This window comes from Hemitrygon akajei, chromosome 6, assembly GCF_048418815.1.
Source record: "Hemitrygon akajei chromosome 6, sHemAka1.3, whole genome shotgun sequence".
In the NCBI taxonomy this organism is placed as follows: domain Eukaryota; kingdom Metazoa; phylum Chordata; class Chondrichthyes; order Myliobatiformes; family Dasyatidae; genus Hemitrygon; species Hemitrygon akajei.
Window position 1 is genome coordinate 11,131,361 of NC_133129.1, and position 17,001 is coordinate 11,148,361.

The following is a 17,001-nucleotide window of genomic DNA, read 5'->3' on the forward strand; positions in this document are numbered from 1 at the left end:
AGTTTACACTCTAAGTATGTTCAAGGCAGAGAATGACAGATTTTTAAATATGAATGGTGGAATCGGACAATAATACAGGAAAGTGGCACCAAGGTTAAAACTCTTCAGATAACTCAATGAGCAATGTACAAAGCAAAAGGCAGTATAGGTTAAAGTGAGCCTTTCTTTGAACTGAGGAAGCTGATTTCGAAAGTGGTGGAAAGAATAAGCAAAGAAGAGATGATTGTGAAGAGAGAGGAGTTGAAGAAAAGAGATTTCCTATTATTGATCAGTGTCCTAGAACAAATATATTATGTATGCCAGATGATGAAGAGCAGTGATGAACCCAGAACTGAATAACCCACCAGTCCCCACTACTTATTTTGTGTATGATGAATCTACTGGAGGTTGCCAGAGGAACTGTTACTAGTCATCACCTTTACCAGGGGAAGAGGGGGAAGTCTAAAGAATTAATCCTGCTTTTGGCACCTTTCTCCAGACTTTGCACCATCCTAAAAGAAAGCTAGAATATTTTCATAGTAGAGAAACACTTCATGAAGCAAGTGCAAATTCCTAATTATTTAAAAGATCACATCACCATTGTCCAATCACTAAATTCTAGACATGCTTGGGTGAACCTACAGTGTATTCAGCCCATACCTAATGCAATAGTGATATCCCTCCGGAGTGCAAATCCAACCAGTCTCTGAGATTCTTTTGATACAATGACAGGAAAACCATTATAAGTTGTATCATTAATCAGCATTTCTAAGTCTTCGACTGTCATGTCATCCTGAGTGAGGACCGAGAGAGGAGCCTCGTTTCTCCGAGGCCGCATCACATCAGCTGCCAGCGTTGTGTGAGTGAATTCTTCCTTAGCGTCCAGGAACGGATACCCATTCAGGCGGATATGTGATTCGTAAATACCCTCTCTGCCAAATGCATCGCCCACCCACTTGCTTGTCATTACAGCTGCCATGAGAGGAACAATATACTCCAGCCCACCAGTTAGCTCAAACACGATTACCACGAGAGAAACTGTCATCCGTGTCACGCCACCTGCAAAACAAAAAACCAAAAAATATTATAAAGAATGTACAATTCATCATACCATCTTATAAAATCATCTTTTATCCATTCATTAGGCCATCACACTACTTTGGTGAGAGGAGGAATGATCATTTTGTGCTGTGGAAATCTCCTTGCTCAGGCATTCTTTAAACACATGAACTCTCCCAAACTTCAATCCGTAGCCATGTTTGTTCTTGCTTTGTTATCAGAATTTGAGTTATATCTGACCTTGGTTTTACTGTGCAGTTCGACTCTCAAATTAATTTCCAGCTTCAGATTTGTGACATTTATCCAGATGTATTAACATTTTATCCAAAATTCTATTGACATAAAGGTCACAGCAACTCATACAACTTTGTTTTGTACTGGCTCAAAGAGATCAGAATAATCCCAGGTGGATTATATTTGGGAAGGTAACTGTAATTTGCAAAGTTTCTTTCTGAATGATTTGGAGTGGATTTTTTTCCTAATCAGCGCTCTAGAACAGGAGTTCCCAATCTAGGGTCCATAGACCCTCTCAGTTAATGGCAGGGCTCCATGGCATTAAAGTGGTTGGGAACTCCTGCTCTAGAAGGTAATTAACAATCTGCTGGAAGAACTCAAGCCGCATCTGTGGGGTAACCCTGCATCAGGATTAACTTCACATCTTTTTCCATGGGGAAGCAAGGCATTTTCTTCCCCAAACTTAGCAAGATTATGCTGATTTCACAGGCACCAAGTTCATTTTACTTCAGCAAAGAAATAAATCTTGATTCCGAAGAGTGGCGAATTGGTATTGGTTTATTACTGTCACATGTAACATGTAACGAAAACCAATTTCCCCTCGGGATCAATAAAGTATGTCTGTCTGTCTGTATGTACTGAGATACAGTGAACAAGTTGCCTTGTATACCACTCAAACAGATCAAATCATTACACTGTGCATTGAGATAGAATAAAGTAAAACAAAGCAGCATAAAGTGTTAAAGCTACCAAAAAAGTACAAAGCAGGTAAACAAAGCACAAAATCATAACAATGCAGATTGTAAGGCCGAGTCAATTTTATCACACAAGAGGTCCATTCAAGAGTCTGCGAAGATTGACCTAGGTCGGATGAGAGATTAAACCTGTTATTCTCAAAATGAGAAGTGACCTCATTGAAGCATAGAAATCCTCAACAGTTTTTACAAGCAAGATGCTAAGTGGAAGTATCCCCTGCTGGCATGTCTGAATTTCAATGGATGACAGTGGCAAAATTAAGCACTGGCCGTTCAGGACACAGGTAACTCCGAAGCATTCACTATCTAAAAGGGGATGTAGAGCCACAGTTGTGGAATATATTAAATAAAGAAATAAATTATTTCAATAGTTATTAGGAACTATTGCACTGCAAAGAACGAACTACTCAAATCTCTATCTTAATACTGTATGAAAGGATGGCTTCTGGCTTAAGATGAGTTTTAAATAATGGAGATCCAAGTCAGTTGAAAAACCATAGTTATATAGCATTGTGTATTATTTTATTTTTACTTGGAATGTGTATTTAATATATTCCCCAAATGTGGCTCTCCACCCTGCCTTTAGAGGAAATCAGAGTACCTGGAGGAAATACACGTGGTCACAAGAAGAACGTACAAACTCCTTACAGACCATGCCGCAATTGAATGCTAGTTGCCGGCACTGTTATAGCTTTACACTAACTACCACGCTACCATGAGACAGCATGAAGATGGTGGGCCCAGGGGTCTGCTTCTGTGCTGTATAACTCTACATGATATGGCAAATTGTTTGCAACATCCCACAGTCAATAAACAAATAACTGAATGTGATTTGGTTGCACACAGACATGATGCGTTTGAATGACAGTACAGAGCGCCTTCAGTACTGCACTGGATTGTCAGCCTATCAATGGGGAGGAGGTACAGTAGCTTGAAGATCCACACAATGTTTTAGAAACAGTTTTATCCCCCACCATCAGATTGCTGAACGAACAATGAACCAACCCATGAACATTAACTCAATATTTGTCTAATTTATTTGTGTAACTTATGGTAAGCTGCAAAACAACAAATTCCATGACAAAAACAAAAGATTTTGCAGATGCTGGAAATCCACAGCAACACAGACAGAACGTTGGAGGAACTCAGCATGTCAGGCAGCATCTATGAGAGGGAATAAAAAATCAGCACTACTGGCCAAGGCCCTTCACCAGGACTTCAGAAGTTCACTGACATAGGTTAGTGATAATAAACCCAGTTTGAATACTGAGATACTGTGCTCAAGCCTCAGGAGAGAGACCAGTCAGTGACTTATCTACAGCCATACTTTAACAAAGTAGTTAGGTTCTGTGTTAACATGCTCATTTTAGGATTGTTATGCTAGAATATATTCACCACTTGCATTCAGCAAGGTGAGGAGAATTCCTGGCTAAAGGACAGAACTCAAAATATAAGTGTCAAAGTTTTAAATTGCAATGAGCTACTGGTGAATCGAGCCTGATTGTTTGGCAAAGAGATTTTCCACAGGGGTTTTTATACCTCATCAATTATGAATCAAAGGCAGAATCACAGAAAATGTTATAACTCCATCTAACCTGAGCTGTTCGTGCATATTCCAATAGAGATTTCTAGTCCAATAAAACTTGCACGCATCTGGGCCGTTGATCTGCAGGCTCGAATACACATCCAAGCTCTAGTGCTGCCTTTGCCTTTCTTACAAATAGTGTGCTCCAAATATCATCTTCTGGGTGAAAATGCTTTTCTTCTCAAACTTCTACTAATTATTATAAATCTATGCCTTGGTTTGGGAAATCGGCACTTTCTAGTTACTCTTTCCAGGATCCTCAATTAGGTTCAATTTTGACTTTGAACTTTGAATTCAGTTTCCCCTCATCCTCCTCGGTTCAAGAGAATACAATTCCAAATTTTCTCCTTTCATCCTACCAATGCATTTCCAGCACTGATAACATTTAGACAAATTTGATGAGCAAGGTTGTACTGAGCGGCAACCTAACCAATTACAATACTGTTTATGGTTCAAGCAGAGCCTTTCTATAATTGTATTCTGTGCCTCAGTTAACAAGGATTGCATTCTCAAAGTCAAAGTAAATTTATTATTAAAGTATGTACAGTATACATCACCAGATACTACCTTGAGATTAATTTTCTTGCTGGTATTTATAGGAAAACAAAGAAATAGATCACATGAAAAACTATACATAAACAAAGTCTGACAAAAAATCCAATGTGCAAAAGAAGACAAAGGGTTAATTGGTTGGTTGGTTGGTATGGAGTAAGCAGATAATACTGAGAACATAAATAGTAGAATCTCTGAAAGTGAGTCGGTTTAGTTGTGGAATCAATTCAGAGTTGAGCTGAGTGAAGTGGTACACCTTTCCAACCATCTTATTGACTTGCCCTGCTACCTTTAAAGATCTGTACCACGTACATTCTAAGGTCATTCTGTCCTCACACACCATCCAATATTCTCCCATGTTCTTACTGCACCTCCATAAACACATTATCTCATGTTTTTTTCTGGTTTAACTGCTATTTTTCTGTTCAACTGACCAGACAATCTAAATATTTATTCACCACTGTAAACCACAGAGTTGCCTGCACCAATGTCAGAAACGTAGTATTCCTTGTTTTAGCTGTGCTCATGTCTCCCTCCATGAATAGGGATGTTTACTTAGCAAATACGTATTCACACCGCTTTAGATTTTCAGACTTGCTAATTTAGTGTCAGCATCTATTTTATATGAAGTGCTGCACAACTTATTTAATTTGTAAAGCTTCCAAAAGCCTACCTTCCCTTTTTCAGTCCTTGACTTGAACCATTAACTGTTTCCTTGCTGCCTGACCAGCTGGGGGTCTGCAGCATCTTTGAGTTTTCTCTATTTCAGACCAGACGTTGTTGGTAGTTTTCATTTCTAAATGCTATATTATTTTCTGCTATGTTATGAAACAGACACAGAATTTGCCTTCTCTGGAATAATGAAATCTCCACTGTATATAGGTTTTTAGTTTCTGCCAAAAGATGGGGACAAATGTGGTCACTGGATGACATGGACTGCAGGGTTATGGGTCAAACTTTGGAAGGTGGAATTAGGCTGGAGAACTGTTTCAATCAAACTGCACTCTACAAGACAGCTGTATTCACCACTATGCTCATTTGTGCTATTCTAATTATTACATGAACTTCAAAAAAGAAAAACTAGTTTTGAAGGGTATAAATGGGATAAGTGCAAGCAGGCTTTTCCATTTGAAGCTGAGTCAGACTGAGGCCATGCATTAAGGGTGAAACGTGAAATATTTAAGAGGAACATGAGGGGCAACTTCTTCAGAAGGTGATGTGAGTGTGGAACGAGCTGCCAGCAGAAGGGGTAAAGTTTTTTTTTACGTGGAGAGTAGTGAGTGCATGGAATGGGCTGCCGGCGACTATAATGGAGGTGGATATGATAGGGACTTTTAAGAGACTCCTGGATAGGTACATGGAGCTTAGAAAATTAGAGGGCAATGGGTAACCCTAGGTAATTTCTAAGTACATGTTTGGCACAGCACTGTGGGTCAAAGGGCCTGTATTGTGCTGTAGGTTTTCTATGTTTCTAAATGACGGATATAGGCTTGATTCAATACTTAAGAGAAACTTGGATCAGTATATGGATGGGAGGGGTATGAAGGGTAATGGTCCAGTGCAGATCAATATGACTAAACAGAATAATATATCAATACAGTCTAGATGGGCCAAAAGGCCCGTTTCTGTGCTATAGTGTTCTATGACTTTATAGCTAGTTACTTGAAAAGTGTCCATTCAAGTGTCCATGGTATGGCATGGATTTATAACATGAATAAGTACGGAAATATCTCTGTATTGGTTGCAAACAATGTACAGCAAAGAGTTAATAAAATCAAGAACATTCAAAAGAAGTGTTTGATAACATTTGAATTCCTGCCAAAGAGCACATTATAATATCCTAAAACACCGAGAATATACTGCACAGAAATCCATACCATCTCAATGAGATGCACAGACAAAGCAGTCTAACAGCCAAATGGATGCAGGTCAATACATAACTCATTACGGACAAAGTTCAAACTGCCCGAGACAGGCTATTTTCAAACCAGATCCTTTTCCACAGTGAAAATAAGGAACTGGTCATTCAAGACAGAGATGAAAAAAATTCTTCATACACATGGCAGCATTCGCTGTTTAAGAGGACACTGCTGAGCATTGTGGGCATATAATATTGGTACCAGAATGTATGACGAAACGTGTGGGCTGTGCCCAGCACACCCTTCAGGCTATGTTGGTCGTTAACACAACTGATACATATCACTGTACCTGTGATAAACATATGGAACTGAAGAGGACCGTGGAAGCACAGCTATTGTGCATTTTTGATAGGGAATCAAATCAAAAGCAAGGAAATGCTGTGAGTTAAAACATCAGCTGTGATTTCTTTGTAGTGGAGCAGACACAAGGGGATAAGTGGAAAATCTCTCTTCTATTTCTTATGTAACATAATGGAAGAAAAATTAATCAGAGCTTCTCAATGTACACTTAACTTGGTTCCCATTCATCTTCAAGTTCAATGTCACCTGACTACACGTATACAACCAAATGAAACAATGTTGCTCCAGACCACAGTACATGCACACAACATCCTAAATATCAGGCACAGCACATAAATCAAAATATTATACTATAAACAAGTTAATAAGATATAATTCAAAAAGCGCAGCACTGGTAAGCAGTAATCAGCTTGCTTGTCCTAGTGATGGCAGGGTATTCATTAGTCTCATTGCCTGAGGGAAGAAGCTGTTACCCAGTCACACAGTCCTAATCCAGATCCTTCTGTACCTCCTTCCTGATGGCACTAGGTCAAAGAGATTGTGGGATGGGTGGTAACAATTAAAGCAATTTAAAATCAATTACTTCTGAAATCTGAGTGGTAAGTTTGTGCAATGTAGATTTCATAGTTCACAAATTTGAAATTTATATTTGACGTGTTCGAAAGCCCCTGAAATTTGGTGCCTGTAGTGTCACATACAGAGCAAACCAGGCAAAGATAACAGTTTCCTTCCTGAATCACTTATGACAAAGGTAGTTTCATTGTTACGCTTATTTAGAATAGCCTTTTCTTTTAACAGTTGTATACAGTTGGCCCTCCTTATCCGTGGGGGATTGGTTCCAAGACCCCTCACGGATACCAAAATTCGCGGTTGCTCAAGTCCCTTGTGCAAACTGTCTCAATCAGGTGGACCTTAGGACCCAAACCTGTCTCAGTGCGCTGGACATTAGGACACGGTGCCAGAGCTCTGAATGCACAGTGTTTCTGTTCACGGAAATAATTATGATCACAATTGAAAATAAAGTGGAAATAATAAAGCGATCGGAAAGAGGTGAAATGCCATTGGTCATTGGAAAAGCGTTAGGCTAAGTCGGTCAATGATCAGAACAATTTTAAAGAATAAAGTGAGAAAGGCTCTGCCCAATGAAAGCTACAATTATTACTAAGCAACGCGATGGTTTAATTATTAGGTTTTGGGGTTTTGAGTTTTTAATCCTCCACATCAACCCGGCACGGTGGAGAGCGCACGCGGGAGTGATCTGTCCTGAGACCCGAGAACTTCCGTTCCCAAGCCCGGTGCTGAAACATACCTTCTTAAGTGTTTTATATGCATAGAAAGGTAAAATGTATACTATATACTAAGACTAACAGTTTGACTAACTGACGCTAAATAATACCGGATATACCTGTTCCGACTTACTTAGTAAGAGAACTTTCGATTTTTTTCGATCCCGATGCACGATAATCCACGCACATCCTCCGGTATACTTTAAATCATCTCTAGACTACCGGTACTTATAATACCTAATACAATGTAAATGCTATGTAAAATGGTTGTTATACTGCATTGTTTAGGGAATAATGGCAAGAAAAAAAAAGTCTGTACATGCTCGAACAAGTGCTGGAAGAGTTGGTTGAATTCGCGCATGTAGAATCCGCGGATAAGGAGGGCCGACTGTAATTACTTGGATTTAAATACTCCAGCTGATGTGTTGGGATTCAGGTGCCTGGGTCAATGCTCCAAGACTCTGGCTGTTGGTCTAGTAACCCAACTGTGATTGCTTCATGGTGTATCAGCTTTACTGGTAAAATTAATTCCTCTCATTTTTAGTTAAAAAACAATGAAATTTCAGAACCTTTTTGTACAGCATCATTGTTTCCTATTGAATATTCTGTGGGGAACATTTTACTTTTTGAAGTGTCCTCATTATAAAATGCAAGGGTGCTGCACCATAAGACTTTACAGATTAAAACAAATATAGCTGGCATAAACCTGAAGCAGTTTGAATCTTTGGCGAATAAAGATGGAATAGCTCGTTTTGACACCAAATCTAAATTTTGGATGGTGCAGCCTCGGTTTTTTTTCTGGTCGTTAGATGTTCCTAGAAGGGAAAATAAAAGGTAAAGTCTTCATTTTCCACACCCAACTCTCGTACTTGAAGGATCTGAACCCTACAAAGGTCAAAAATACTTCTCATTGATGCAGTCTTCAAAGGCTTTTGTCACTGCTTTCACGGTCCACAACTGTGGGTCCACCTCTGCCCTGCTACAGAAAATCCAGAGCTCCCTCACTAAAAAATGTTCATCTTTTTAGCTGATATAACTGTGTAATCATTTTTTGCTTTCTATGGCAATAATTCTTTCAACAATAATGTCCTTTTTCATGTCACTCCATTTTCTAAAAATAAATTTCTGAAGTTTTGAGATGAGCAAAAAGCTTGCAGTCTTTGAGTCACACATTTCATAAGAGCTGGCTTGACTCTGGCCCTCACAATATTTCACAACTTATTGTATGACATGATTAGTCTTGAAAGAGAGGAATTCAGTTATCAATCTAAATCTTCCCAGTTAGCAACATAGAAACATAGAAAAACTACAGCACAATACAAGCCCTTCGGTCCAAAATGCTGTGCTGAACATGTACTTACTTTAGAAATTACCTAGGGTTACCCATAGACCTCTATTTTTCTAAGCTCCATCAACCTATCTAGGAGTCTTTTAAAAGACCCTATCGTATCCGCCTCCACCACCATCGCCAGCAGCCCATTCAATGCACTCACCACTCTCTGCGTAAAAAACTGACCTCTGACATCTCCTCTGTACCGACATCCAAGCACCTTAAAACTGTGATGTTTCGTGATCGCCATTTCAGCCCTGGGGAAAAAAGCCTCTGACTATCCACACAATCAATGCCTCTCATCATCTTGTGCACCTCTAGAAGATCCTCCTTTGCTCTAAGGAGAAAAGGCCAAGTTCACTCAACCTATTCTCATAAGGCATGCTCTCCAATCCAGGCAACATCCTTGTAAATCTCCTCTGCACCCTTTCAAAAGTTTCTACATCCTTCTTGTAGAGAGGTGACCAGAACTGAGCACAGTACTCTAAATGGGGTCTGGCCAGGGTCCTACATGGCTGTAACATTACCTTTCGGCTCTTAAATTCAATCCCATGGTTGATGAAGGCCAATGCACTGAATGCCTTCTTAACCACAGAGTCAACCTGTGCAGCTGCTTTGAGCATCCATGAACTCGGACCCCAAGATCCCTCTGATCCTCCACACTGACAAGAGTCTTACCATTAATACTATATTCTGTCATCATATTTGACTTACCAAAATAACCACCTCACACTTATCTGGGTTGAACGCCATCTGCCACTTCTCAGCCCAGTTTTGCATCCTATCGATATCCCGCTGTAACCTCTGACAGCCCTCCACACAATCCACAACACCTCCAACCTTTGTGTCATCAGCAAACTTACTAACTCATCCCTCCACTTCCTCATCCAGGTCATATATAAAAATCACAAAGAGTAGGGGTCCCAGAACAGATCCCTGAGGCACACCACTGGTCACCAACCTCCATACAGAATATGACCTGTCTACAACCACTCTTTGCCTTCTGTGGGCAAGCCAATTCTGGATCCACAAAGCAATGTCTCCTTGGATCCCATGCCTCCTTACTTTCTCAATAAGCCTTGCATGGGGTACCTTATCAAATGCCTTGTTGAAATCCACATACACTACATCTACTGCTCTACCTTCATCAACGTGTTTAGTCACATCCTCAAAAAATTCAATCAGGATCATAAGGCATGGCCTGCCTTTGACAAAGCTATGCTGACTATTCCTAATCATATTTTGCCTCTCCAAATGTTCATAAATCCTGCCACTCAGGACCTTTTCCATCTACTTACCAACCACTGACGTAAGACTCACTGGTCTATAATTACCTGGGCTATCTCTACTCTCTTTCTTGAGTCAGACTGGAGCATCTGCAATGTTCCAAACCTCTGGAACCTCCCCTGTCCCCATTGATCATGCAAAGATCATTGCCAAATGCTCAGCAATCTCCTTCCTCGCCTCCCATAGCAGCCTGGGGTACATCTCGTCCAGTCCCGGAGACTTATCCAACTTGATGCTTTCCAAAAGCTCCAGCAGATCCTCCATTTTAATGTCTATATGCTCAATCTTTTTAAACCACTGTAAGTCGATCCCTACAATCGCCAAGATCCTTTTCCGTAGTGAATACTGAAGCAAAGTACTCATTAAGTACCTCAGCTATCTCCTCCAGTTCCATACACACTTTTCCACTGTCACACTTGATTGGTTCTATTCTCTCATGTCCTATTCTCTTGCTCTTCATATACTTATAGAATGCCTTGAGGTTTTCTTTAATCCTGCTTGCCAAGGCCTTCTCACGACCACTTCTGCCTCTCCTAATTTCATTCTTAAGCTCCTTCGTGCTAGCCTTATAATCTTCTAAATCTCTATTATTACCTAGTTTTTTTGAACCTTTTATAAGGTTTTCGTTTCTTCCTGACTGGATTTCCAACAGCATTTGTACACAATTCCTGTACCCTACCAGTCTTACCCTGTCTCACTGAAACGTACCTATGCAGAACACCACGCAAATATTCCCTGAACATTTCCCACATTTCTGCCGTACATTTCCCTGAGAACATCTGTTCCCAATTTATGCTTCCAAGTTCCTGCCTGATAGCTTCATATTTCCCCTTACCCCAATTAAACGTTTCCCTAACTTGTCTATTCCTATCCCCCTCTAATGCTATGGTAAAGGAGATAGAATTGTGATCACTATCTCCAAAATGTTCTCCCACTGAGAGACCTGACACCTGACCAGGATCATTTCCCAATACCAGATCAAGAACAGCCTCTCCTCTTGTGGGTTTATCTACATATTGTGTCAGGATACCATCCTGAACACACCTAACATACTCCACCACATCTAAACCCCTTGCTCTTGGGAGGTGCCAATCAATATTTGGGAAATTAAAATCTTCCACCATGACAACCCTGTTATTATTACACCTTTCCAGAAGCTGTCTCCCTATCTGCTGCTCGATGTTCCTGTTACTATTGGGTGGACTATAAAAAACACCCAGTAGAAAGATTGACTCCTTCCTGTTTCTTACTTCCACCCACAGAGATTCAGTGGACAATCACTCCATGACTTCCCCCTTTTCTGCAGCTGTGACACTATCCCTGATCAGCTGTGCCACGCCCCCACCTCTTGACTCCCTCCCTGCCCTTTCTGAAACATCTAAAACCTGGCACTCTAAGTAACTATTCCTGCTCCTGAGCCATCCAAGTCTCTGTAATGGCCACAACATCATAGCTCCAAGTACTAATCCACACTCTAAGCTCATCCGCTTCATTCATGATGCTTCTTGAATTAAAATAGACACATCTCAAACCATCAGCCTGAGCGTATCCCTTCTCTATCACCTGCCTATCCTCCCTCTCGTACTGTCTCCTAGCTTTCTCTTTATGTGAGCTAACTGTCCTTTCCTCCGTCTCTTCAGTTCAGTTCCCACCCTCCAGTAATTCCAGCTTAAACTCTCCTCAATAGCCTTAGCAAACCTCCCTGCCAGGATATGGCAAACTACCATCCATTTTTCTTTCCTGCATCCACAGTTGTGAAGTTGTCACTAAGCATTGAACCTGCAAGAAAATATTATAATGAACATATAGCATAGCAACACGACTGAGCATGAAGATCGGAGAAGCCCAAAGGATTCAGTATCAACTCATATTCTTTCGACTAGCTCCGAAGAATCAATATATCAGCTCATGATTTGGTTCACCTACAACAGCTGTTTCTTGAGTCAAAGCACATCTTTAGTGCTGTTGGGACCAGTTGAAGGTACTTTGGACCTTGATCTCAGCAGTCCAACCCACCATGAGGTACTTTCTTGTGCCCAGACATGTTAACCCTAAACTGATTTGCCTTCAATTTACTCCTACAAGAATATGACACTTCTTAATTTAAATGTAGCCAAGTTCAAGTACATTCTGCATATCATATATACCAACATGATTATTTAGTTCCTCTGCCATTATCATAATTCAATCTTGCACTTTATGGCTTCTATAGATGTACCGTGGAGAGCATTCTGACAGGCTACATCACTGTCTGGTATGGAGGGGCTACTGCACAGGACTGAAAGAAGCTGCAGAAGACTATAAATCTAGTCAGCTCCATCTTGGGCACTACCCTACAACATACCCAGGACATCTTTAAGGATTGGTGTCTCAGAAAGGCAGCGTCCATTATTAAGTACCTCCAGCACCCAGAGCATGCCCTTTTCTCACAGTTACCATCAGGCTGGAGATACAGTAGCCTGAAGGCACACACTCAGCAATTCAGGAACAGATTCTTCCCCTCTGCCTTCCGATTCCTGAATGGTCTTTGAAGTTTTGGACACTACCTCATTTTTTAAAAAATACACAGTATTTCTGTTTTTGCACATTTTAAAATAATCTATTCATTATATGTAATTGATTTACTTGTTCATTTATTATTATGTTGTAGCGGTGTGTTACACGCAGCTCTAAAATAATGACACGTAGTCGGTGAGCTGCAGTTGCAAAAGAGGTTTATTCAAACTTCGCGGCCTCGCTTTAAAGCCTTCCTGTTCCCGCCCTCCCCGGGTGGGAATACTGTAGGGGGTGCATATTCACAGTCCCGTCCCGCATGCTGGCTTTTCCCCTTGCTGGTGAAGCAGGCTTGGCGCCCTCTTTGGGACTGGCCTCAATGCCGGCGCGCGCCACTTTGTGAGCCGGTTCGAGTGCACTGGGAAGTGGGTCGCCTCATAAACACCCCCCAATGTCCTCAGTCTAGGTCGGACTCTGTTTGGGAGGTCTGCCTCTGCGCCGCGGTGCCTGAATCTCGACCAGCTGCGCCAAGTCCACATGGGCCGGTTTGAGTCGGTCCACTGTGAAGACCTCCTCTTTCCCCCCAATGTCCAGCACGAATGTGGACCCGTTGTTTCTGATCACTGTAAACGACCCCTCGTAGGGCCGTTTAGGTGGAGTCCAGTGTCCGCGCCGTTGTACAAAAACGAATTTACAGTTTTGCAGGTCTTTGGGTACGCAGGTCGGGTTCTGCCCATGCTGTGAAGTGGGTATGGGGGCCAGGTTACCGAGCCTCTCGCGTAGTCTGCCCAGGACTGCTGTGGGTTCTTCCTCTTGCCCCCTTGGGGCTGGTATGAACTCTTCTGGGACGACCAGGGATGCGCCGTACACCAACTCGGCCGACGAGGTGTGCAGATCCTCTTTGGGTACCGTGCGGATTCCGAGCAGGACCCAGGGAAGCTCGTCCACCCAGTTAGGCCCTTTGAGGCGGGCCATGAGAGCCGACTTCAGGTGACGGTGGAAACGCTCCACTAGTCCATTCGACTGTGGGTGGTAGGCAGTTGTGTGGTGCAGCTGTGTCCCCAAAAGGCTGGCCATAGCTGACCACAGGCTGGAGGTGAACTGGGCGTCTCTGTCAGAGGTAATGTGGGCCGGTACACCAAAGCGAGATACCCAGGTTGCAATCAGTGTCCGGGCGCAAGATTCAGAGATGGTGTCGGTGAGCGGGACCGCCTCTGGCCATCTTGTGTACCGGTCCACGATAGTCAGGAGGTGCCGCGCTCCTCGCGACACTGGCAGGGGGCCCATGATATCCACATGAATGTGGTTGAAACGCCGGTGGGTGGGGTGGAACTGCTGCGGCAGGGCTTTGGTGTGCCGCTGCACCTTGGCCGTTTGGCAGTGCATGCACGTTTTGGCCCATTCACTGACCTGCTTGCGGAGTCCGTGCCAAACTAACCTGCTGGAGACCATCCGGACGGTTGACCTGATGGAGAGGTGCGCTAAGTTGTGAATGGAGTTGAAAATGCGCCACCGCCAGGCTGCCGGGATGACGGGGTGGGGTTGGCTGGTGGTGACGTCACAGAGTAGGGTCCTCTCACCTGGGCCTACGGGGAGGTCCTGGAGCTGCAAACCGGAGACTGCGGTTCTGTAACTAGGGAGCTCCTCGTCTGCCTGCTGCGCCTCCGCCAGTGCTTCATAGTCAACCCCCTGGGACAGGGCTTGGACGTTAGGGCGGGAGAGGGCGTCCGCCATGACAATGTCCTTTCCCGAGACATGCCGGACATCCGTCGTGTATTCGGAGATGTAGGACAGATGTCGCTGCTGGCAGGATGACCAGGGTCGGATGCTTTCGTGAACGCAAAGGTAAGAGGTTTGTGGTCCGTGAATGCGGTGAAGGGCTTACCTTCTAAGAAGTACCTGAAATGCCGGATTGCCAGGTATAGAGCCAACAGTTCCCGGTCGAAAGCACTGTATTTGAGCTCCGGTGGTCGTAGGTGTTTGCTGAAAAACGCCAGGGGTTGCCAGCCACCCTCGATGAGTTGTTCCAGCACTCCACCGGCTGCCATGTTAGATGTGTCCACTGTGAGGGCGGTAGGGATGTCCGTCCTGGGGTGCACTAGCATCGTGGCGTTCGCCAAGGCTTCTTTGGTTTTAATGAAAGCGGTGGCGGACTCCTCGTCCCAGGTAACGTCCTTGCCCTTACCCGACATCAGGGCAAACAGGGGGCGCATGATCGGGCTGCTGAGGGGAGGAAGCAGTGGCAGAAATTCACCATACCCATGGATTCCTGAAGGCCCTTGATTGTGATGGGTCGGGGGAAATGGCGGACCGCATCCACCTTGGCGGGCAGAGGGGTTGCCCCGTCTTTAGTAATCCTGTGGCCCAGGAAGTCGATGGTGTTGAGCCCAAACTGGCATTTGGCCGGGTTGATTGTTAGGCCGTATTCACTCAGTCGGGCGTAGAGTTGACGGAGGTGGGACAGATGCTCCTGATGACTACTGCTGGCTATGAGGATGTCGTCCAAATAGATGAAAGCGAAGTCCAGGTCGCGTCCCACCGCATCCATTAACCACTGAAATGTCAGTGCGGCATTCTTTTGGCCGAGCAGCATGCGGAGGAACTCGAAAAGGCCAAACGGTGTGATGAGTGCCATTTTGGGGACGTCGTCCAGATGCATCAGGATTTGATGGTATCCCCGGATGAGGTCTACCTTGGAGAAGATCTGTGCACCGTGCAGGTTTGCTGCAAAGTCCTGAATGTGCCGCACAGGGTAGCGGTCCGGTGTTGTAGCCTCATTCAGCCTGCGGTAGTCGCCGCATGGTCTCCAGCCCCGTCGCTTTGGGCACCATGTGCAGGGGGGAGGCCCATGGGCTGTCGGACTGCTGTATGATCCCCAATTCCTCCATCCTCTTGAACTCCTCTTTCGCCAGTCGGAGCTTGTCTGGGAGAAGCTGCCGAGCACGGGCATGGAGGGGTGGTCCCTGGGTCGGGATGTGGTGCTGTACGCCATGTCTGGGCATGGCTGCCGTGAACTGCGGCGCCAAAACCGATGGGAAATCCGCCAGGACTCTGGTGAAGTCGCTGTCGGACAGCGTGATGGAGTCTAGATGTGGGGCCGGCAACTGGGCTTCACCCAGGGAGAACGTTTGAAAGGTCTCGGCATGGACCAGTCTCTTCCTTGGCAGGTCGACCAGTAGGCTGTGAGCTCGCAAAAAATCCGCTCCCAGGAGCGGTTGGGCTATGGCGGCCAGTGTGAAGTCCCACGTGAACCGGCTGGAGCCGAACTGTAGCCGCACCGTATGGATGCCGTAGGTCCTTACTGTGCTGCCGTTCGTGGCCCTCAGGGTGGGACCCGGTTCTCTGTTGCGTGTGTCATAACTTGTCGGAGGTAAGACGCTGATCTCGGTTCCGGTGTCAACCAAAAAGCGGCATCCCGACTGCTTGTCCCAGACATACAGGAGGCTATCTCGATGGCCAGCCGCCGTAGCCATCAGTGGCGGCTGGCCCTGGCGTTTCCCGGGAACTTGCAGGGCGGGCTACAGCGCCCCACTGCTGGTGGTAGAAGCACCATTGTTCGTTGGTCTCCTCACCCCTGCCTCTGGGGTTAGTGGGCTCTGCGGCCGGGCCTGGTCCGGTCTGCTGCTGGGAGCGTGGCCTGGTGATCTGTGCGACGGATGCCCCACTCTCCTTCTTGGGTTTCCACAGCACATCTGCCCGGGCCGCCACCTTCCGGGGGTCGCTGAAATCTGCGTCGGTCAGCAGCAGGCGTATGTCCTCGGGCAGCTGCTCCAGGAACGCCTGCTCAAACATGAGGCAGGGCTTGTGTCCTCCAGCCAGGGACAGCATCTCGTTCATCAAAGCCGACGGTGGCCTGTCCCCCAAACCATCCAGGTGCAGTAAACGGGCAGCTTGCTCGCGCTGTGAGAGATCCGAAAGTCCTTATGAGCAGGGCTTTGAATTCTGTGTATTTGCCGTTCTCCGGGGGCGACTGTATGAACTCCTCAACCTGGGCGGTTGTCTCCTGGTCGAGGGAGCTCACCACGTAGTAGTAACGTGTGGCATCCGAGGTTATCTGCCGAATGTGGAATTGGGCTTCTGCTTGCTGGAACCATAGGTGAGGTCACAGCGTCCAGAAGCTTGGCAGTTTTAACAAAACTGCATGAACAGATGCGGTGTCGTTCATCTCCGGTCCAAGTATCAGTTGGGCCGTCGGGGTCACCAATTGCAGCGGTGTGCTACA

At 44.8% G+C, this 17,001-nt stretch overlaps 1 protein-coding gene across 9 annotated transcripts in view; it reads right to left on the minus strand.

Moving 5' to 3' along the window:
• clcn3 (chloride channel 3) overlaps window positions 1-17,001 on the minus strand; it is a 224,651-nt gene that overhangs the window by 31,468 nt on the left and 176,182 nt on the right. For all 9 annotated transcript variants that reach the window (XM_073047862.1, XM_073047856.1, XM_073047857.1 and 6 more), the window contains one exon: window positions 640-1,038. In XM_073047862.1, coding sequence (XP_072903963.1) covers window positions 640-1,038 — 399 coding nt within the window. The remainder of the gene's footprint in view (window positions 1-639; window positions 1,039-17,001) is intronic.